Source organism: Pelodiscus sinensis, chromosome 23 (assembly GCF_052426305.1).
Source record: "Pelodiscus sinensis isolate ZL-2025 chromosome 23, ASM5242630v1, whole genome shotgun sequence".
NCBI classification, from domain to species: domain Eukaryota; kingdom Metazoa; phylum Chordata; order Testudines; family Trionychidae; genus Pelodiscus; species Pelodiscus sinensis.
The window spans coordinates 5,121,657-5,144,918 of NC_143074.1; the positions used below are offsets into that span (position 1 = coordinate 5,121,657).

Here is a 23,262-nt window from a genome sequence, read left to right on the forward strand (position 1 = left end):
AGGGCCGGGCCAGGCACAGGACTGCCTGGCCACGCTGGTTGCTGGGGTTGCTCTAGACGGAGGCTGCGAGTCTCAGGAGCAGCAAGCAAGAGCCAGGATTATGGGAAGAGAAGTTGCGTTACCTGCCCTGGCTTCCCTGCAGCCCCCGGAGCAAGCCCTGGGCTGATTCCCGGCCCGTGCGATCCCGCAGACCCGGGGAATGGCTGCAAGGGCTCCCAGCAGGAGTAATTTGGGAGGGGGCTGCTCACGCTGACTCCCACGTTCGGAAGCGTCATCCCGGCAGAGAGCAGTTAGCTGCTGCCCAGCACAGCTAGCGATCGCGTGGGGGGAAGGGCGGAAGGCAGCCACCCGCCGATTTGAGATTTGAAATATTTCCCAGCCTTCCTGATCCCCTCTTGTCATAATTGGCCTTCGCAGGGCGACCGCCCCTCCTTTGCCAGCACCCACGGGTGACCTGCGATGGCACTTGGCAGGGGCACTGCCTAACGGTGCCCTGCCAAAATTTTAATTGCCCCTGTCCCCCTCTGGGTAGCCCCCCCGCATCCTCTTCCCCCCACATGCACCAGCTGCCCCCGCCAGCGCCCTCTTCCACAGCTCTGGCGATATTGGGCAGAGGGGGCCGCTGGCATACGAGTGATTCTGGAGTTTGGCTTGGTCCAGTGTTTGGCTTTAATCCACCCCGGTGGCGCAGAAGGGATTAACTCCCACGGAGGCTGGAAAACCGCTCCCAGGGCTGCTCGGAGCTCAAATCCGGCTGCCTCGCCCCCAAGAAAGACCCCTCTGCGTCTCCCCTCTTGGCTGCGGAGCCAACCCCGTCTGTTTTCCGACTGCCCCTCTCGCCGCGCGTCTCTGCCAGCAGCCCCTGGCACCTGCTCTTTTCACGGAAGTTTTAATTTCCCAGGCAGCTAATGTCTTTCTGATGGAAGGCGTTTTACGGCTGGGAAATTAATTTTGGGGCCGCACCGCTGCACACTTCGAGGTGATTATGATAACTTAATTAGACCGTGCTCACCGAGGCAGGCCGGCGACCGTAACGGAGCCACAGACGTGCCGGGAGGAGGAGGACGGGTAGGGAATGCAGATGGGATGGGGAAGGAGGGGGCCGGGGGCCTGTGTGTTTATGGGGCAAGAGGGGCAGTTGTTTCAAGGAACAGTGAGTACCACGACAATAACGGCAAGCCAGGGTCGGGCCAGGCAGATGGAGCCTATGTCCGTGCCATGAAAATTGGAGGGTGGTGATATAGGGTGGGATTTGCAAGCAGGCTTGGCTTTGGCCGGGCTTTGCTGGCCACTCTCCCCGTGTGTGTGCGACTGGGGAGTTGGTGCCCGATCTCAACCCTTCTCTTGCCGAGATGAGGGCCCCATCTCCAAGCTCTCACCACCTCTTCGGTTCCCAAGAGCCTGCAGAGGACCCTTCCCCAAAGTCCTGGTGGATCATCTCCGAGTCCCACGCCCCCTCCAGCTGACCTCTCCTTGCAGACCTCTCCTGATGCTTGGAGGACTTACAGCTGGACCCTCCCTAGCAAAACCCGGTGCTGCCGCCTCCTGCTTGTTCAGTTCCCTTTGGGCCACCGTGGCAGGCGGGTGGAGCCCCTTCAATGCACTGGCCCCCTGCACGGCAGAGCTCGGCCCCGCAACCACCACCAGCAGGCATGGGACTGCTGAAATGCTCCCGGGGCGAGCGTGTGCATTCTCCATGTGCTCCAAGGGTCTCTCTCTTTGCCCTGACGAGGGTCCATCAGTATCACACACACAGAGGCCAGGGGAGATCTCGGGGCATGAGTCTGATGCTTCTGCATCATTTCTGGCTCCTGGCCAGCCCCATGCCTGTTCCTGAGCCCATGTGTCTGACCCCAGGAGTAGAGCGACCAGGTGAGCCTTTCCATGCCAAACACGACCTTCCCCAGCATTATAGCGAGGCATCTGGGAGTCACCGTTACAGAGTTTGCCCATTAGGAGCCAGGCACTGGCCAATCAGAGCTGGCACGTGGCCATCCACAGTGGCCCAGTATCTCTTGCTTCAGTGGGAGAGATTTCCTCCTCTCAAACAGTTCCCAGCGGCTTCTGCCGAGCCGTGGAGGAGGGGGTGGAGTGGGGGTTGGAAGGTAGATTTTTCCGGGATGCCTGTAGGAGTTTGCTCCTGTCTTGAGGCCCGCGCAGTTTGACCAGGCAGCAGTTTTAGAGCCAAGCCAGCAATCCCATTCTCCTCCCAGCACCACCTCGGAGCCACCTCTGCACAAGAGACCAGGGTCTCCAGGATGCCTTCAGCCGGCTGCCGGAGCGGAGTCACCGTGAGCACGAAGGCGGGAGAGGGCGGGGAGCTTGGAGCTCGTTCTGGGGACCTGATGGGGAGCAGGTTTGCAGAGGGTTTTTTGTGGGGATAGGGGTTCAGACAGGAGGACGTCACAGGAGGGGGCCTTCCAGGGGACGCAAGATGGTTCCGGAAGCCGACTGGGATTGGCAGGAAAGCCCTGAGGGAAAGGGAAGCGCACTTACCCGGGCCGAGCTGACGGTGGTGGCGGTGAAGTGGCTGCCAGTGGAGGAGCCGGTGTCGCTGCAGGACGTCACGGAGTAGGAGTCGGCGCTGGGCACCGAGGCCTGCCGGGCCTTCATGGACTCGATCTCCCGCTTCAGCACCAGGTTGTCAAAGCGATCCAGGTCCTGCGGGGCTACCAGGCCCCTCACCTCGGAGAGCAGCGAGAACTGCAGGGAGGGGAGGGCAAAGCCAACCCTGAGACGGTGCCTGGGCGGCCTGGAGGGTCTCTTTTTTTAACCCCTTGGTGCCAACCACGCCCTTTGCCGCCAGGCCTCCAAGGAGGCTCCCACAGTACTTACAGCTTCACACCCTCACACAATGGCCACGTGTGCTCCAGTCACAATGCAGACCGCTGACCACGGTGCATGTGCAAATGCTGCATTGAAACCTGGGTACATCAAACCCAGCGGAGTCCCCCCCCGAAACGTGCTCTTAGCCCAGCCTGACCCAGGGCTGCAGAAACCCCAGGAAATTGACCATCCATTTGCTTTTCACTGTTCCCTCCTCTGGCAGTGGACTCCATCCCCCTACCCCCTGGTGCTGGGTCTCCCTGCCTCACCTTGGCATGGGTGTTGAGTAGCTCGAAGAGAGCCATGACCAGGGAGTCCACCGAGATGTTGGTCTCCTTGTACTCGTCCAGGTAGTAGGCCATGGTCGCCCGCTCTTGTTCGTTCAGCAGGTGGCGAGCTTGCTCCTCGAGCATGACACGGGTCTGGTTCACCAGGCTGCTCAGCGTCACCTGGGAGCCGGCCAGGCCCCTGTAAAACACGGGCTGAAAGAGAACAGGCGGGAACCGGGTTACAACCGAGAAATGGGCCCCAGAAAAGCAACAGCAACAGAGAGGTTGCAGGTGATGCCGCATTAACATCCCCCGCAACCCTGGACCTCTGATCAGCTGTTCCCGGCCAGCTTTGTCAAGGCTGAACTGAACTGAGAGCTGGGGACAGGTGCCTGATTGGCAGCCGGCCTAGAGGCCGAAGGCGTCTTATCTTCAGAACAGGCGCAGCATGGGCAGCAGCAGAGCCATCTTTCCCAGCATGCCTCAGTCCAGGCCAGGAGGGAGCAGGGTGAGGAGAGAGTGGCCTTCTGGGCTGTTTGACACTCAGCCGCCCTGCTCAGGCTCCCACCGGGGCAGCGTTTGTGAGGCAGACACGGAATGCAAAGGGCGAGCTCATTTCGTGCTGGCCACCAGGCGGCAAAGACTAAAACCTCCTGTGACCAGGGACTCCGCCACCAAGGGCAGTAGTGCCTAGCGGTTAGCCCATCCCCCGCCTGGCATGGCCCTTTCTGGGCGCAGAAGGGTTTGAAAGACGAAGGCTCCTGGGAATGAAGGGGGTGGGGGGCAGAGCAAGTGTCCCTCTCCCCCAGCCCACGGGGAGAGGCGCAGCACGAAGGCTGCCTGCTCCTCAGGCGCTGGTGGGAGCAGGAATGGGCGGCTAATTGTTCTGCTGCAGGAAGCGGGCAAAGGCTTTCGTCACAGTGGCAGCTCCAGGAGAAGGCCGGGGGGGGGGGAACCCCTCCCCCTGAAGGAGAACACCAACAATTCACCTGAGGCTGAGGTACCTGGGAGAAAACCCGCTCCAGAGAGAGGGCTGGGGGGCTCTGGCCAGTCCCAGTCCCAGGTAAGAGGCTGCAAGAAGGGCTGGGAACAGCTCTGAAGGGGGAGCCGCTGTAGCGGGCAAAGCAGCAGCAGCGAGAAGCCCTTGATTCCAGGCAGGGAGGGGAGACTCCCAAGATCCGGGGGAAGATGCTGAGAGGTTTGGCAAAGGGAAAGAGCGGCCCAGCGAAAATGGCACAGGGACTGAGGGAAAACCCTCGGCCGCCTACACTGGGCTGGACCGGCGTTCCCCTCCCCTGCCCCAGAGCCAGGGCGAAGGTGTGGGCTTCAGAAAGGGTAAGAGGCCCAAAGATCAGGGGCCCCAGAAGGAGTTTAAGGCCCAGCCTCAAAAGCCACCAGACTGGGGGCCCTATCCAGCACTTTTCTGTCAACCCCAGAAGGGGGACGCGCTGAGCAGCCCCTGGCCACGGGTCCTGTGTAGTGACAGACGGTCATGGCACCACAATGACTGCAGGGGGCACTAGACTAAAGTCCTGCGACACCGCCCCCTGGAGGGGAGACATGGCAACAGTGGCATTTTCAAAATCAGCCTCTCCATTTGGGGGCCCAGTTCTGGTCTCCAGCAGCGCTGGGCATTGGCCCTTCCCAAGGAAAATTGGAGCCCTGGGGACTCCGCCTGCTTGGCAAATGGCACTTCTGTGCTGGGCACCCACCCACAAGAGCAACCGGCATCCAAGGCCACTTTGGAAAAACTCTGGCCTTCCTTATTGCCAGGCTGGGTTTGATCTGGTCTCAAAGGGAGGAGGGCTTCATAGCCCACTACCAATCCCCCCCGCTGAGCCAGCCAGCGGGCTCCTAGCTGGGATGCCCATTACGTCCGCTTTAAAAAGCCGCCTTCATTATAAAGCCCAGCGAGAACACAACCCAGGCCGGATTCATTCTTCGCCCTGACACAGGAGTGTCGCTATCGGCTTGATGTCGAGGCGTCCGTCCAAGCCATGGGGTTCTAATACAAACCTTCTCCTCTGGTCCCCGTCCACAATCTATCACGGACGAAAGCGCGATACTTCGGGAGAGCGTATTGACTTCCTGCGCAGGAGCGGACTCAGCAGCCAGCTACAGAAATGCCTCCTGTTCGCAGGGCGTCCGCTAACCGCCAGCAGGCGGAGGGGCCTGATGGAGGGCGGGGCGTGGGTAGCGCTATCAGGTAATAGCTGCTCATTCGAGCGGAGGCTCATCTCTCAGCAGCAGAAGCAGGCCCAGTAACAGAGGTCACTTCCCACCTCGCCTCTCCTTCTTGGAGGCATCCCAGCTGAAGATCTCCTGCCCTTGCGGTGAACAGATGGATCGCTCCCTCCTCGGCTGAGACCCCTCACGCCAGGCTCCACTGTGCTCCAGCCAATCTCCGATCACCCCGGCATGGCTGCAGCATCCTCCTGCCAGGCCGTGGCCTAACCATGGCACCGTTTGCCCTCCGGAGCCAGGCCTGGGTACCCGGCTCTGCTAGATGAATGTGGAAGACAAGCAAGGACGGACATCGAAGAACAGGGCTCGGGAGAGGAGACGCGAGGAGCAGAGCTGCTCAGATCCAGGGAGAGCTGTGCGCAGCAGCAAATGTGACCTGTGTGAGCAGGTGGGTCGGACGAGGTCACTGCAGGGAACGGTCACTCAGCGGACAAATCAGCCGGGCACCATGACCGTCCCACTACCCGCGAGTACAGAGAAAGGTGGGTAGGTACAAACAGAACCCAGGAGCCCTCACTCCTCCCTGAACTCACATACCTCACAGAAGCAGGCTTAGAACCATGAGTCTCAGGTGGCTGCTTTAACCACTAGACCGCTCTGCCTCTGCCAGTGAGCGGGTGATGTGGACTGTCATGGCTCCTTCCCCACTCTGGCATGATAAATGCAGAAGTGGGGGCCAGCAAGTGTACCCCAAAGCCTTATCTACCAGGCTTTGGTATAAAACTTCCCCCAAAATCTTAAAAACCTAGGTTTTGGGAATAAAACTTCCGCTTCCACCACCCAAATATTGATAAAGAAATCAGGGGAAAGATCATCTGGGAAATCTCACCCCTATTATAAAAATCAGGACACACAAGTAACCACTGCCAGGTTAATAAAAAGAAAAGAGAAGACTTTTATTATTACAACAATATTCCTGTTGCAGGCATAATGACTAGATGGGAAAGTAACAAAATATACTCCTGGAGAAACTCCATGGGCCTAGAACTTAGTTACAAAGAAAAGCCAAAACATCTTTTAAGCAGTGCCAAACGTCAGATCCCATACCCCACCCTTAAAACAATAAAGCCTAACGAAACTACCTAAACTTTACCCTATTTACAGAAAATGAAGAATGGTGTCTTGGAGAGAGAGAGACATGCTTGTCCCTCTCTGTAGCTGCAGAGAATACACACCGAGAGACAAAAGGGAGAAAGGAAAAAACCCAAATTCCTTTGTCCCAGTTTGAAAGTCCCACCTACATTCCTACTGGTCACGCCACCTGGCTAGGTGTAGTTAACTCCTTAATCCCCAGGCTGCTGGTTAACCCTCATAATCATGACATGGACCATAACGGCAGTACCCCTGGGTTTCTGCCCAGAAGGTAGTCACGCTCCGTGCTGCAAAGATGCAGGGACTCTCTCACTAGCCGTAGAGCTAAAATAGGACTGCACAGCAACTGGAGAAACAAAGCGTTTGCCCAGCCCCCTTCAGCCAGCTGGGAAGTTATCCCGTCAATAGTGACTGATTTAGCATCGCACCAATGGCGGCATTGCTCCCTGGGCGAGCGCGCCAGGTGGCCTTCTCCAGGAAGGGACAAAGCAAGATGAAGTGTGTGCGAGGCAGCCAGCCGCTCCGAGCTGAGAGCCACGCCGATTCCAGCTTGGCTGAGCCGAAGGCCTTTTGCTTTTGGAGCCATGGTTAACCTGCAGGGATTTCCCCACGTCTGGGAAAGCAGCAAATCCCTGGCACTGGCTTCCCAGCGGCTGCCCGACCGGCAGTTCCACAAGCTGGTCAGGCTGCTGGAAAGGTCCTGGATATGTGAACCTAACAGCTGGGCTGGCCCAGCAAGGTAGATTATTACCCTGGTGCCTGTAACCCACACATCTAGTGGGTGTGGGTCACTGTCCCATGGAGTGGCACTTAGAGCACTTACAGTGAGCGCCAGCTGGCTTTACAGTGCCAGCTGTAGCGGCTCCTACACAGAGGTCCCAGGTTCAAATCCACCCTGTGGCAGTTACTCCTGCCCAGAACATTTCCGAGTTCTCAGTTGGCAGTGAAAGGGTGATGCTGAGACGGGTGTCCCTCTGGCCTTTCCAGCACATGCTTGCTCTCCCTAAGGTGGCAGAGTGATCTGTAATCAGGGCCTGGGCCTGGCTGGTTTCTCTGCACGTGCTCTTAGCTCAAAATTATCCACCCAGCGGCTACTCTCAGGCCCCGAGCTGTTCCCAGGTCTCTCTCCTGCTGAGGCTGCTTCGGTTTTGCTCCACCTCCGGGTGCAGCCCGAGGGCCAACACCCACCCCTCGCTTTCAGGGGGGAACCCATCTAACCCCGCCGCTCTGAGCCACAGCTGAACACAAGCACGCGCCGTCTCGGGAATCTGCCAGACGCCCCCATGGCAGAGGAGTTGCTCCCTCCACTCCCACCTCGGACCTGGCAGGCCCGACAGGGCCCTGGACTGAGGCTGGTGGTTGCCACGCGTCCCTAGAAGCTCAGGACGCTGCTGACCTGCCCCCGTGCCTGCGAGCTTCCAGCGGGCGAGTATGACCCAGGACAGGGCTGCTCTCCATGGGCCCGTGTGAAAGGGAAAGGCAGAGCTGGTGGCACAGTTCCCTGCCCAGCTCCCACCTCCTTCCCCCACCCAGAGGAAGGGCCCCTGGATGGCTGGGGGTGGTCACGCAGGCAGGGGAAGGGGTGTGGCTGCTAGCTCGGGCCTGGCATGGCTGTGGTAGCATGTACCTGCCCTCTGGAGCGCCAAGGCTTTCACTCCTGACCCCACTGGACCCAGACCAGTGGTATACACAGCCCCAGCCCCGAATGGCTGGCGCCAGGGGAAGGGTCAGATAATGGATCAGGACCAGCCTGGGATGGAGATGGCTGAAATCGGTTCTACCCTCTGCCGACTCTCGCGCAGTGAGGATGCACCGGTGGGTTCCCGGTCGGTAACCCATCTGCATCCTCTCCTCTCCCCATCAGAGTTCTGGCCTGGAGTTAGGGGGAGCAGAACCCCTCTGTCCCCACCAGCTCATCGTAAGAGCCGGTCTCACGTCCACAGTGCTACGGACAAAGGCTCTGCCTGCGAGTTTCCCATTGCCCGGCAGCCCCAGTCCTCTGGCTCATGAAACAATGCGACGCAGAGATACCTGCAGCTTCCCCAGGTGTGGCTCATGCACTCTGGGGCTCAGCTGTGGTCCTCTACCATGTCCCCCTGAGCGGACACGTCCCCTAAAAACCCAGAGAGTGGGGAACGCGATGTTCCCCTGGCCCTTTGCGAGCGTTTGGCTCCATCCTTCTAGCTTCTGCCTCCTTGAATGTCTCTTCTTCGATGCACAGTAGTGATACGGGAGATCCAGAGGCAGGCACCCCCTAACGCAGCAGACCCCTCCTCTGGAGAGTGGCTTTGGCCAGGCTCCCCACCTCTCTGATCTTGTAACCCATCCGGCAAACAACCGGACTGACCTGCTTGCTGGGAACGCAGAACATCCCCCTCCTCGCTGGAGTCCTAATCCCAGTCACTCCCCACCCAGCTGCAGCCCTGGCACCAGGGTGTGGGCAAGAGGGACGAATAGCCCTGACCACAGAAGGTGGCTGCTGTCAGGGAGGGCAGCAGCCAGTTCTCTTGGTGGAAGAGGATCAACCTCTCTGCTCAGACACTGAGGCCCGCTGGAAAGCACGGAGGAATCAGGAAACAGCGGCATGAAGAGCAGCCCCCGGGATGTCTATCAGAGCAGGTGAGAACATATTTGGCTCTTAAGTTTCTTTTTTCATTCCTGCAGCTTTCTTACTTCATGAAATATTATCTCCATGAAATAAGAAACCGCGGTGCGCCCGCATCTTGAATACTGTGTACAGATGTGATCGCCTCGTCTCAAAAAAGATATATCGGCCTTGGAAACGGTTCAGAAAAGGGCAACAAAAATGATGAGGGGTTTGGAACAGGTCTCATGCGAAGAGAGATTAAAAAGACTTGGACTTTTCAGCTTAGAAAAGAGGAGACTAAGGGGGGATATGATAGAGGTCTATAAAATCATGAGTGGTATGGAAAAAGTGAATAAGGAAAAGTTATTTACTTGTTCCCACAATATAAGAACTAGGGTTGGCAAATGAAATTAATAGGAAGCAGGTTTAAAACAAACCAAAGGAAGTTTTTCTTCACACAAGGCACAGTCAGGGTTGCCAGGTGTCCGGTATCGGCCCAGACAGTCTGGTATTTGCGGCCTCTGTCCATAAAAACCCCAGAAAATACTGAACATGTAAAATGTCCGGTATTTTCTGTTTTTCTGAGACAGAAGGCTGCTTGGGACATTCTTCTCCTGCTGCGCCTGGCAAGAGTGGGGGGAGGAGCATGGGGATTTAAAAATGCAGCGACTTTGTGTGTATGTGTGTGGGGAGAGGGGGGTTCTTAATAACTTTGTTGCTTTTTTTTGCTCAACCAATTTTTTTCCCGTCATATTCGGTATTTTTTGTGAAAGTCTCTGGCAACCCTAGGCACAGTCAACCTGGGGAACTCCTTGCCAGAGGATGCGGTGAAGGCTAGGACTTTAACAGGGTTCAAAAAAGAGCTCGATAGATTCATGGAGGTTAGTCCTATTAGCCAGGATGGGTAGGAATGGTGTCCCTCACCTCTGTTTGTCTGGAAATGGGTGACAGGGGAGGAATCCCGTGAGGATTCCCTGTTGTGTTCTCTCCCTCTGGGGCACCTGGCATTGGCCACTGCTGGCAGACAGGACACTGGGCTGGATGGACCGTTGGTCAGACCCAGTGTGGCCGTTCTTACGTTATTTCCGAGCCATCTCTTCCGATTTCAGAGCATAGTCTCCAGACAAGCAGTAGGGCTAAGCAGTGGCTGGCCACTGATGCTGCATGGGATGGTAGGACCACGCTCTGCCCAGGTTACTGACGTGCTCCGAGATCTCTCTCACTTTCCATCCAGGTGCCCCACACATGCTCAGTGTCCGTGTTTTGTCATTCTTGGACTATAGAATTTAGCCTGTGGGATCGGTCAGGTGGCCCATCGACTCAGAGCCCACCTCTCCCGACCGGTCCCTGATGCCACTGGAGGAAGACGAGATCCCTCACCCGGCACATGACACCCCTGGGTAACTGTGCCAGGCTGCCCGTGAGGGAAGAGGAGAATTACACCGCGTCACCCTTAACCAATCAGCTTGTGGCCGGGAGCATGTGACCTGGTGGTCGTTGCACCGTAGCTTGCGTGGCGGCTTTTTCTTTTGGCCACCGAACTATTCAAAAATCCAGATGGCGGGAGAAGGGGGCTGGTCTCCCAGAGCACACGACAAAGGAAGAGCAAGGCAGCTATGCACAGGCAGCTCTGCTCTGCCTTTGGAAGCTGTGCTGCCTTTCAACGATTCCTGGTGCACAGCTGGGCCGGCTCTCCAGCCTGCCTGGCTTTCCAATCTAATTCCAGGCCACAGGGGCCCCTCCGGCATACTTCCCTTGCTCCCCCCATCTGGAGTCTTACCTTTGCCGTTGCCTTTGCTGGGGGCTCGCCAGCTGCCCTGCGAGGAGAGAGAACGACCTTTAGCACCGTGTCAGAACAGCCCAAATTGGCCCAGTAACAGGCTGCGACCATCTTACAAAGGCGGTTTGCCCTTCCCCCATTGCTCTAGGTTAACACTAAAGTTGCAGGCGATGGGTCATTTCTAGATTGTGGGGAGTTATGTTCTAGATCCCAGGGCACTGGTCCATACTGCTGGGTTCTAGAATATAGTCTTGGGGTACAGGTTACCAGGGGGTAGGTATGGGGTGCTAGGTTCTGGGTTGCCGGGTTCCAGATTATAGGAACATGTAGCAGGGTCATAGAACGTAACCAGTCAAGTTGTGGAGTAGAGGCCAACGATCTCACCTAATGACATGCGGGGGCTCTTTACCTAGTCCATGGGGTGCAGGTCTGTACAAAGTACGTTTCCGCAGATCTCGCCCGGCACGAATACAAACCCTGCCGTGTTCACCGGGCTCTCCCCGAGCTGGGAGCTCGCTATCCATCTGGTCTCGTCCACAGTGGTGCGGGCGTGAGGCAGCCTCCCGATGTCCTTCACGGTCATGATGAGGTGCCGCGACGACTTCAGCAACTTCACCGCCTCGTCGTGGGGGATGCTGAGGAAGCTTCTGCCGTTCACCTCCAGGATCTGGTCTCCCACCTGCAGGTGCAGGGAGGAAGGGGTGAGCTGGCAGACCTCCAAAAATCTCTTAATATTCGAGACAAGCATCCCTCTCGGCGGCGCTAATCTGGTGTTCCCAGGTACCCACCACGTAACCTGGCATCATGGCTTATCTACAGAGCTGTGTCCCTCTCCTGTTGTTGCTGCCTCCAGCCGTTCCCTGTCTCTGGAAAGATTTGCAATGGTCGCATCCTGGCCAGCTCTCTGGGGCTGCTACAGCTTCCGCTAAATCCCTCCAGTAGGGACTGTAAGATCGCCTGTCTGCCGGGCAGAGAGGGGCCCGTAACACACCCACGTGGTGTTCCACTTCCCTTGCCCTGAAGCAAGGCCGGATCACGAATGCTCACGAGGGGAGGTTTTTAAAGGGAGCCGCTGCCTTTAGCCGGTGAAGGTGTGAGTGTGGCTACCTTCAATCTAGCCAGCCGGGGTAACTCCAGTAGTATGGAAATGGTGGCACAGGCAAAAGACCAGTGGCTGCCAGCCCATGCTGCGACAGCTACACGATTGTAGGTGGAGCACAAGGGGGCACGTATCCCACATGCCATGGGGGGGAAGAGCCAGGGGCTGGCCAGCAGCTCAGGGTCCCAGCTTTGGGTGGGTGGGTAAGAATGGAAGTGGGACAGAAGGGATGGAGGGGGGTAAGCCGGAGAGCCAGGGACGAGAGGGATAAGCCCCGGCACTCCGGTGCTGCTCTCCAGCAGGAGAGCCGGATGGGGGTCTGGATACAAGGTGGTGGACCATGGCCCACTCAGGGCTATGCCCCTGGTTCCACCCCAGAGGTGACTGGCTGTCAGTGGTAAGTGAACTCGATCCCTGTGTGTGTCTTTCTGGTGTAAAATCTACAGGCTACAAACTGGAGAGGTCTGACTAGGGACTTGCTCTCTTCCTGATAAGCCAGGACTCCCTGGCTCCCTTGAGAGCTCCACGAGAGACATGGAAATTACACCAATATTCATAAATGCTCATAACTATGTGGATGCCACAGAGGACGAAACACAAAAGCGCCAGGAAATGAAGCCTGCAGTATGCGAGGGGTGAACCCAGGAGAGGCAAAGATTTGGGGCTAACACGGTTGTTCAGACTAAAAGGCACCAAGAGGGACCTCACAAAAGTTGGATGACTGGCCAACACAATGCAGGTAAAATTAATTGGAGAGGAGTCCCGGGGCCCGGGCATTGGAAGGAACGACAAATTCACTTAGATGGTTTCTAAACAGCAGCTACAGGTTGAATCTCTGTAGTCCGGCACCCTTGGGACCAGAGAATTTGCCAGGTTGTGGGAGGTCAATATTGTCTAGCAGCATCACCAGCCCTTCCCCTGCTTATCAGGTTCTTAGAAGACAAGTCGGGGTAAATCGGAACTAAAGACTAGCAAAGAACACCGAGAGCCAGGACTGGCGGCTGTAAACAAACTTTATGGGACTGTGGGAAATTTGGCCACACCCATGCTAAGTGGACATTAGCTAAAATCAGGCTGGACCACGGATGCTACCGGGCTAGAGAGGTCAACCTGTAGTGAGGAAAAGTACCTAGGCATCCTGGTGAACTGTTCAAGAAACATCTGCTCAATATGCAGTGGTGGTTTTCAAAAATAAAAAGGAAACAAGCTGTCCTGTTAAGTCAGGCACAGAGAACAGCCCCAAGCTGCTCTCTAGCCCAGTTGGATGCCCTCACCCTGTGAACATGCTTCCACTGTGGTCACTCATCTCAGGAAAGGTGCTGGAGGAAATAGAAAGTGTCCCAGAGGCAATGAAGATGGGTAGCAGCATAGAGAGGCTTCCAGGGAAGATGCGATAAAAAAGAATCGATCTGTCAGATTTAGGGAGCAGACATGAGAGGGGACATGGCGGTGGTATCCGAAATACTGAATGAGAGCCAGAAGACAAGTCAGGTGCTCTCATTTACTGTCTTTCATAAGACGAGAGCAGGGCCATTCAATTAAATGCAGAGGTAGCACATTCTAAACAGATCGAAGGAAGTCAACTGTGATTTTGCAGATGATTCATGGGACGCTGAGCCACAAATTAGCACAGAGGCTTTAAGAAAGGTAACAAGAAGACATTCTACAAATATATTAGAAGCAAGAGGAAGACCAAGGACAGGGAAGGCCCGTTGCTCAGTGAAGAGAGAGAAACAACAACAGGAAACTTGGAAATGGCAGAGATGCTTAAATGACTTATTTGTTAGAGAAGGCCCTGGACCTGGGACCAGATGGGACTCCCCACCCTGAGCCCCTCCTGCCATCCCCCACACATCACCAAGGCCTGCCCTGACTCCTGCACCCCCCACACCACCAACCCCCTTCCCTGAAGAACCCGGGCAACGCCGGGTAAATTGTCTAGTCTCTTATAAATGAAAGTATCAGATATTGTTCTTGTAAACAGCGCAGCATTGCCAGGACAGAAGTGGAGTTCTATTATTTACTGCACGTCGTGGAGCACAGCTGTGTATGTAAATACAAGTAAAACGTGTCACAGCGCAACTTCAAAAGGGCACTGCATGGGTTTGCTGCTTGGGGGTAGGGCTGGCAGTTCACTCTCTCGCAGTAGTCGTACAGCTGAGTCACTGTTGCTCGCTGGTTAGTGAAGGTCAGTCAGTGACCCGCAACAGCTGTTCTGCCGCAGTACGAGCTGTGATCCACAAGAAGCTGCATCTACAAAGACGTTGTATTGTGTTGGACTTGAAAAATTGGGTAAGAGGTTTTAATAAGATTGTAAAAGGCTTTACTATTACTCTAACAGCAATAGTCTCCAATAAAGACCCAATTTTAATCTTCATTTTAATTTATAAGCTTAGAATTGTGTATTTATTGGAGACTGTTAAAGTAATAGTCAAGCCCTGATTTTCGAATATCTGACTGCTCATGTTAACAGATACCACGTAACATACCCATTTCTTTTTGCTCTAATTGCAATAATGTTCAAAATAGAAGTTCCAGGCTTCTGTTTAATTTTAAAATAGTTTTAAGTGAACATTAAAATGATCAAATAAATTAAAATTTACCAGATTTATGTTACTATGATGCCATTCCGTGTGCAGTAACTCACCAGGAAAGGTTTCAATAGGTAGAGAGCTACATGCTCTATTGTCTCATGGCATTGCAAATTTATATATTTTTCTCTTTCCAGGCATTATTTACTTGACATTTAGTCGTTCTTGTTAAACATTTTGATTCATTTATCTTTTGAGTGTAACATAAATAGTATTCTACTTTACTAGCGTTGTTTTCTATTTTCATAATTTAGTTGAAACAGTTGCTTTAAATTTTTCATAAAATTAACACTCTGGCAGATAAAAAGAAACCATCTGGAGCTCAATATCGTACAAGGAAAGCTGAGTAGAGAAAAGAACAAGCAAAGCAAAAAGGTTCTGTCCTCAAACATCAAACATCCACAACCAGACAAAGGTAGCTCACAGCATCAAATTAACACTGAAGTTGAGAAAATGTATTAATCTGCAGATACATGTGCCAAGGTCAAGGTAAAAAAAAAGATAACAAGGGAGCAGAATGTAGATATGTCGAAGATGAACTCGCTACAAGTTACAGTATGGAGACCCTGCTATATGACCTAGATGTTATGATGGTGTATCACAAAGTCTAGCGGAACATGGACTGGAACAAGTTCAGGAATTTTGCTTCCCAAAAGATGAAAATAAAGGAAAATTCTCGGCATAGCTCTACAAGAGGAAACTTGCCAATAGGGAAGAAATACATCAACGGTGATTACAACATTCACTGTCAAAAGATGCAGGACTTGCCTTCACTCCACGGAAGATCTACGTTGCTGCTATCGATCTTCGGGAGTTTGATTTAGCGAGTCTAGTTCAGACTCACTAAATTGAAGTCAGAGGGCATGCCCCCGATGATGGTTGGCACTCCTGCTCTTGCAAGGAATAAGGGAAGCTGATGGGAGGGTTTGTTTCCATTGGCCTCATGTTGTATGGACAGCGCCAAGCTTGGCTTAACATACGTATTCTACGCAGCTGGAATTGAGTACCTTAAGCTGAGCTTCTGGGTCTAGTGTAAACCTGGCCTCAGTGTTTTGCTTCTGCTACAAGCTGTTTAGCAGTCATATAACGGATACCTCACTTACTGAAAATGGTTCAAAGGCCTGGAAAAATATGTTTTCAATTCTGTCTTCTTATGAAAAATGTTCTGAAGATTTGGAAAATTTACAAAATTGGAAAGATCCTGAATTATGATTGAAAAAACAAAAAATTATTGACGAAGAAAATAGATATGTAATCAAGTGAGGAGAAGAATACTGGAACCAAACATTGGAGTGTCTGGTTGTTTCATTCTGGGCGTCTCATTTTTCCCTATATTGAATAGGGGGAGGGCAAAGTATTTGTTTGCCCAGGGTGCCCAAACCCCTTAGTCTGGGCTGGATCCTCATTGCCCCTAGGCGGCAAAATGTCTCATCATTGATTGCATGGCTGCAGAAAGGATGGGTAGGATTAGATTATCGACTAATGAAATGTCAGCTAAGCCAAGCTCAGTCAGCTTTATTGACCACAGAAATCAGCTCAGAAAAAAAGGGTTAATATTTTTCCCAGTCCTGGAAAGCAGTTTTCAAACTGCATCTGCTCCAAAGTGCGAGCTTCATCTGAGTTATTTTTATAGGGTATGTGTTTATGACAAGCTGGAGATTAATACACCTCACTCCCTTTTCGCCTCTTTGCTTCATACAATACCATTCCGGATGCCAGTAGAGCGTAAAGTACAAATAATATTAAGCCCATGATGTGAACTACTGTTTTGTACTCCAGTGCCTAGCAACATTCATCTGGAATACTCCGGAGAGGATCCCACATGCCCAGACAAAAAACCCAGCCTTGAACAATTTAACTCCTCAGTAAATTTGCACAATAAAGCTTTACAGAAATGCAGTGTGTGCAGGGAGTGTGGTTTCTAGCTCAGCATAAGCATCCTGGTTAATTTGATAACCCTGACTACCCGTAAAACCCCAGTAGCAGCAGGTGCCCTGTATGGTAGCAGTGCCACCAGCTGTAGAGCTGCTAGAAAGAAAGGGATCATGTAGACAAAGCCAGAGTCTCACTCCAGATCATATCAGGAGTCTGAAATAGAACTTGTTTCTCCTTCCTCCCTTTTGTCACTGAGCAGAACCCATAGGATAGCCATGGCCAACCCATGGTTCTTCCCCCTCCTCCCCGGTGTGGATTGCAAAGCCCCCCCCGGTGGCTCATAAAGCTACCCCCACACCCCTGAAAATGGCCCTCTCCTCCCGGCTCCCTGTGCTCACCGGGGCTGGGGAGCTGTCCGGCATGGCCATTAAAGATGGAGTATTAAAGATGGCGTCAGCTGGCAGGAGCCTGATGCGGCCAAAAAGAGTTTTCTTAAAGGGGCAGTCCTTTTTTTGTTTTTTTAATTTGCCCCTGCTCTTTTTGCTGAATCCTTTGGGTATGTCTACACTACCCCGCTAGTTCGAACTAGCGGGGTAATGTATGCATACCGCACTTGCTAATGAAGCCCGGGATTTGAATTTCCCGGGCTTCATTAGCATAAGCGGAGAGCCGCCATTTTTAAATCCCCGCTGCTTCGAACCCCGTGCAGTGTGGCTACACGGGGCTCGAACTAGGTAGTTCGGACTAGGTTCCTATTCCGAACTAGCTGTACTCCTGGTGGAACGAGGTGTACCGGTAGTTTGGAATAGGCACCCTAGTCCGAACTACCTAGTTCGAGCCCCGTGTAGGCTCGCTGCACGGGGTTCGAAGCAGCGGGGATTTAAAAATGGCAGCTCCCCGCTTATGCTAATGAAGCGCGGGAAATTCAAATCCCCGGCTTCATTAGCAAGTGCGGTATGCATACATTACCCCGCTAGTTCGAACTAGCGGGGTAGTGTAGACATACCCTCGGATATCTTGGCTCTTTGCCCGGAATGGATTGGCCACCCCTGCACTAGGACATTGGTACTGGCAGCTCGAGGCAAAGAATCAAGCCAACGGAAGCCAGCAAACGTAGCAGTTCAGCTGCTTTGTTAGAGCGAGTTCAACTCACAACTGTCATGAGTTCTGATGCTCTTGGACGGCAGAATCCACAAGTCAGCCCAAATTCCCTTCATGCTCTCTTGGCTTTAAGCCAGTGTTTGGAAAATTCCTGACACCATAGGATCAACTCTGGTAAATTACGTGTCAGCCTAACCTGCTCAGACAAATGCACGTCAGGGCAAAGAAACCTTGAATTTCAATGTGCAGTGAGCATCGCCTCCCAGGACTCTTCAATGCACTGAGCAACACATATGGGGAAGACGTTTTGCTGCTAAAATAAGGAGTGTCTCGTGCACTGCAGCATGAAAATGATAAAGATTCAAGTACTCTCAAGGAGTTTTATTACAATTATGAATTTTTAATAGGTTTTCATATCCAGTATTAACTTTTCATTTTGGGGGACAAGTCAGATATGCAGTTTTAATGAGCCATCTTATAAGTATTTCACAGAGGTCCAACACACCAGCAAGCCCTTTCCATAATAAGGCGTCCAGGGAGGGAATGTGACAAAGGAAATGAAGCAGGCCTAGCAGCAGGAATGGATCTGGCATTACAGGTGCTGGAGCCGACCAGGGCCGGTGCCCGTGATGGGGAGCAGCACAAGCTGTTTGTGCTGTTGTAACAGTGCCGGAGAGTGACAGGAGAACACAGTCTTAGCCCAGCTGTTTCCGGTGCAGTTTGTGTGTGTCCAACACAAAGACCACCTGGGGTGAACTAAGACCACCTGGATTCTTGTCAAGTGGAACCTTTGATAGGTCACTTCATCTATCAGCAGGGTGTTTCACCTCCTGCTTGGCTTTTGGCTATTTAACTTCTGAAATTTTCATGGCAGAGATTGTTTCTTACTAGGTCTACACTGTCCCGTTATTTCGGAATAAATGATTCCGGAATAGTTATTCTGAAATAGCTTATTTTGAAATAGCACATCTACACTACAGGGAAGCCTCAAAATGAGTCCGAGGCAGGTTTCCCTAATGCAGACATGCTATCTCAATTTAGAGCCCCAGGAGGAATAACTTAGCCCCTCACCAGGCCCATTCTATTTCGAAATAGCGGAAAAGGAGCATCAACACCCGCCTTATTTCAAAATGGCTCTTTCAGAATAGGTATTACTGAAATGACCTTGTCACATTACTGAATTGGAGGGAAGCAGCCAGATCGCTGCTGCACCCCTAGGTGGGGGTGTTGGCTCCAGAAATTGGTATAAAAGGGAGCCATGTGGGGTATTGAATGGGAGCTTATTGTTTGTTGATCTTATGTACGCTATTTATGTGAATATATAATGTCTGTGTGTGTAGGTAGGAATCTGTAATCTGTGTGGAAGCTGAATATTTCTCTGAATGTGGGTAAGCATTGCTATGGACAGGCTGATTAGGAGCCCCGGATTTGAGCAATTCGCCCTGAGCGGACGCCCTCAGCTGTGTCCAGACACGGCCCGGTCCGTCACAGACCTCATTATCCCTAACCTTACTCTTGATTGGAACTCTTTTCTTACGCCTGTATATTTATATCTTCCTCTGGAATTTCCACTACATGCATCTGACAAAGTGGGTCTTTGCCCACGGAAGCTTATGCTCCCTACATTTGTTTGTCTATATGGTGCCACAGGACTTCTCGTTGTTTTTGCAGATTCAGACTATCACGGCTACCCCTCTCATACTTGTTATTTCAAAATTATTTTGAAATAATGGAATTGCTGCGTAGATGCTCACATAGTTATTTTGGAATAACAGCTGTTATTCCGATACAACTTTGCTGTGTAGACACACCCATTATGTGTTTATACAATGCCTCCTATCATGAGACTCAGTTAGTGCTACTGGAATAAGAAGAGAGGAGAAACTACAGGCCAAATACATCTGTAAGTTACAGATCCTGTAGAACAGTTATTGATGAGAAGCAAATGGGGCAATACTTGGGAAAAAAAACCTGAGCCTACACAAATCCGTTAGCCTGATTATATGTACTTTGCCTGGGATTTTACTAATTAACACCAATAACCACTTTTCAGAAGCCAAGGACAACACATGTCTGGGTGAAGAGAAAAATATACCAGCTGGTTTGTTTTTAAGTTGATCCTGGCAACTACTGTGCTGTGCTCTAGCTTGCATAAGGGAAATAAAGGAAGAAATAGGTGGAGATTAACTGAGAGAGAAAAGTCGCCGCACTGGGCATTGTGGGATGGATTTATAAGGGCTCACCACATCGGGTGTGTCATAACCAGGAAGGCTGACCAGCACCTGGGGACGAAAGGGTTAACTATGTCTCCTATCCCTCGCCAGCTATCTGGTCAGCCAGGAACAATGCAGGTAGGGAGTTCAAACCGAGACAAAGGAATTTTTATCTTTTCCCTCCTTTTTTTCTAGGTAACAGAGAGATGGGAGGCCTGTTTCTCTCTGTCCAAGAAAAGTCTTCTCACAATATGTAAGTAGGGCAGTGTTTAGTTAGCCCATCAGGTTTCATTGTTTTCTGGTTTGGGAATCTGGAATTGAGGTCTGTGCTGTTAAAAGTGTTTTTTCTTTCTTTAAAAGCGTTTTCCTTTTGTAACTAAAGTCCTGAGCCCGGGGGTTCCCCTGGGTATCTAGATTAATTGGTGGCTCTTACCATCTAGCCACCTCAACTACGCTTGCAATGGTAATTTTGTTTTGATAATAAAAGTTTGTTTTCTTTTTCTTAAGAACCAGTATTGGTTCATTTTTATGTCCTGGGAGGTCTGCCTGTCTGGCTAGGGGACAGCTACCCCAGACTGCAGCTTGTTTACTCTTTTATTTTTTAAGCTCTTTGGGGAAAAGAGCTTGGGGTGACCCTGGGTTTGGTTTCAAGTGTCCACCCCTGTTTGTGGGTTCAAAAGCACTTGATAGTGACAGTGGATATTCCCCAAAGTCCAGGTAGTAGGATTTTTTTTGGGGGGGGAGGAGTTTTTGTACCAAAGACTGTAGAGATAAGTTTTTGGGGTGCTTTTGCGGGCCCCCACTTCTGCATTTGTCATGCCAGAATGGGGAACAGCCTTGACAATTGAGAGAGAAAAGTCACCGCACTGGGCATTGTGGGGCAGATTTTCAAAGGGCTCCCCACATGGGGTGTCAACAGTAGGAACAATGGGATAAAGAGCAAATTTGTGCTGGACAATTTTGGTGGCTTCTTTGTAAAGAACAATAAAGTGACTAGATGAAGGGAGGTGCAGGGGATGGAACACAGGTGGATTTTGGAAATGAATTCGATGTGGCATCTTGCAATATCTTGAAAAATTAATTCAGGCTGGCTTGGGGAGGAAGGCAGCCCTGTGGCCTTAATGTGAGTGAAAAGACTGAAGGGGGATGGAGAGAGGCTGCTCTCAGTAGTGACGGATGGCAGAACAAGGAGCAATGGTCTCAAGTTCCAGGCGGGGAGGTCTGGATTGGATATTAGGAAAAACTATTTCCCTAGGATGGGCTGGGTTCCCTAGGGAGGGGGTGGAATCTCCACCCCTAGAGGTTTTAAGTCCTGGCTTGAAGAAGCTCCGACTGGGATGATTTAGTTGGGATTGGTCCTACTCCCCAGGTCTCTTCCCATGCTAGGATTCTATGATTCAATTAGCTTTACCTTTCCACGTAAAGTAACTAGCAATTAATTGAGCTAGGGAGCAAGATGGCTAATGGGATGCTACAGGGCTCAATGTTAGGACTGGCCTCATTTAACATCATGAATATATCCAAAGATGAAGGTTAAATGGTATAATTATCTACTCAACTACAAGTTGTTGCCAGCACCAGCCAGAACAGAGAACTAAGACCTAGAGAGACGAGAAACTGGAAAAAAAAAAGAATCGGCTTGGAAGAAAGTGAGCTAATATACAAAGGGACATAATCCAAGACACCCAGACTCAACAGGTGGCCGGCAGGGATACTGGACAGGCCTACGGTGATGGTGGATAGCAAAAGGAGACCAATGCACTTGTTGACTCGCACATGCAAAGGCACCGTCTTGTTTTCTCTATGGACCTGGTGCAGTGCACATGAAAACCAACGAGAGTCTTTCCATTCACTTAACTGAGCTCTGCCGAGACTCCGTATGCAGCTGCTGAACAATCACACCTAGAATATTCTGGTCACTGCTAGAAAGGTGAAAGAGTTCAGAGAGCAGTGATCTGTGACCAGAGGGACTGATTTATAAAGTAAGAGTCAGGCCTGGTTTACACTACAGTGAAAGGTCGGATTAAGATACGCAACTCCAGTTATGTTAATTACATAGCTGGAGTCAACGTATCTTCAACTGAGTTTCTGTGGGAGGCCAACATGAACAAATGCTCCCATTCGCTTCCCTTACTCCGCCCAAGGGGAAAGAATACTGACGCTGATGGGGGCTCCCTCTGAGTTCCATTTAGCAGGTCTCCACTAGACCCACTAAATCAAACCCCGGAACATCGACCAGGCAGCATTGATCTTCTATGTAGTGTAGACATGGCCTGAGGGAGGAATGGGGCACGAGCCCCTGATGAGGAGGACTGGAGTGGCTCTGCAGGCTCCTCGGGGTAGAAGCTCTCCTGCAGGGCCTCCTGGATCCCGACAGCCTCCCGACTGACCCCCCCGGATGGCAGTCTGTGGCAAGTGCAGCCGGGATGATGGCCGAGTGCTGTGATGTGCCGAGTGAGGGCACTCAGGGCACTCCAAGTCAAGACTGCTTTGCTGTCCCTCATCGAGCTAGACAAGCAAGCGGGGAACCCTGAGAACTGTCTGTCCGGGGTGGGGGTCGGGTCCCTTTAAGCACAGCCCTCGGTGAGCCTGAGGCAGCAGCCCCACACTCTAAGTCCTAACCTGATGCCCTGCCGGCACTGGTTCTGGCCATCCTTAACTTCGGTTCGGGGTCCACTCAATGTGGACATGCTAATTCGAATTAGTTTTTAGGTCTAGATGCACTAATTTGAATTAGCTTAGTTTGAATTAACTAATTCGAATTAAGTTAGTTCGAATTAGTGCTGTAGTGTAGACATACCCTGACTGCCCCTTCTCCAAGCCACACCCTTCCTTTGTTCAAACCCCTTCTCTGGTCAGGTGAGAACCAGTTGGGCCATGGTGTACGTGACATTAGGGCCCTCTGAGCGACCCCCCGCTGGCCAGTGCTTACAGACCCAGGCCAGTAGGGGTCACCCACAGCCCAAGCATAGCAACCAGTGAATGCTCAACCAGCATCCCCGCTACATCACACCATGTGAGGCTCAGGAAGCCCTTAACAAACCCTTTTGTCCCCTGGGAGTCAGAAATATTCCCATAGGGCTTTGGGGGGGAAGGGGTTGGAGCACAGAGCAGCTAAGGATGATGCTTCCGAGACTAAAAAAGTCTGTCTTGGCAGCTCAGACTGTGTTCAGCAACTTTGAAAAATCAGGTCCTGGGAGCTGAAATTGACACCTTTAAATCCCTATTTTTTCTCTCCTCATTTGTTTATTGCTCCCATTGGCTGATTTTCTCCAAACACTGTTTATCTATAAGGCCACGTCTACACTACGTGGAAGATCGATGCTGCTGCGGTTGATTTTCCGGGGTTCGAACTTGTGGGGCTAGTGAAGACCTGCTAACCTGAACTGAGAGGGCGCCCCCTTCAGCACCGGTAGTTCTGCTGCTCACAAGGAGTAAGGGAATCCAACCAGAACGTTTGTTCCTGCCAATCTCCCGCTGGGTGGGTGGAGATTTAAGATACGCGAGTTCCAGCTCCATAATTAAGCACAGATGGGCCCTAAGTGACTTTTCCCAGTCACACAGACAAAGCTGAGAATGGAACCA

General features: G+C 52.1%; 1 protein-coding gene across 2 annotated transcripts in view; it reads right to left on the reverse strand.

Moving 5' to 3' along the window:
• WHRN (whirlin) overlaps positions 1–23,262 on the reverse strand; it is a 114,357-nt gene that overhangs the window by 29,139 nt on the left and 61,956 nt on the right. For both annotated transcript variants that reach the window (XM_075905665.2, XM_075905666.2), the window contains exons 4-7: positions 11,275–11,477; positions 10,799–10,835; positions 3,096–3,308; positions 2,497–2,703 (exon numbers count right to left, since the gene is read on the reverse strand). In XM_075905665.2, the coding sequence (XP_075761780.2) occupies positions 2,497–2,703; positions 3,096–3,308; positions 10,799–10,835; positions 11,275–11,477 (660 nt within the window). The remainder of the gene's footprint in view (positions 1–2,496; positions 2,704–3,095; positions 3,309–10,798; positions 10,836–11,274; positions 11,478–23,262) is intronic.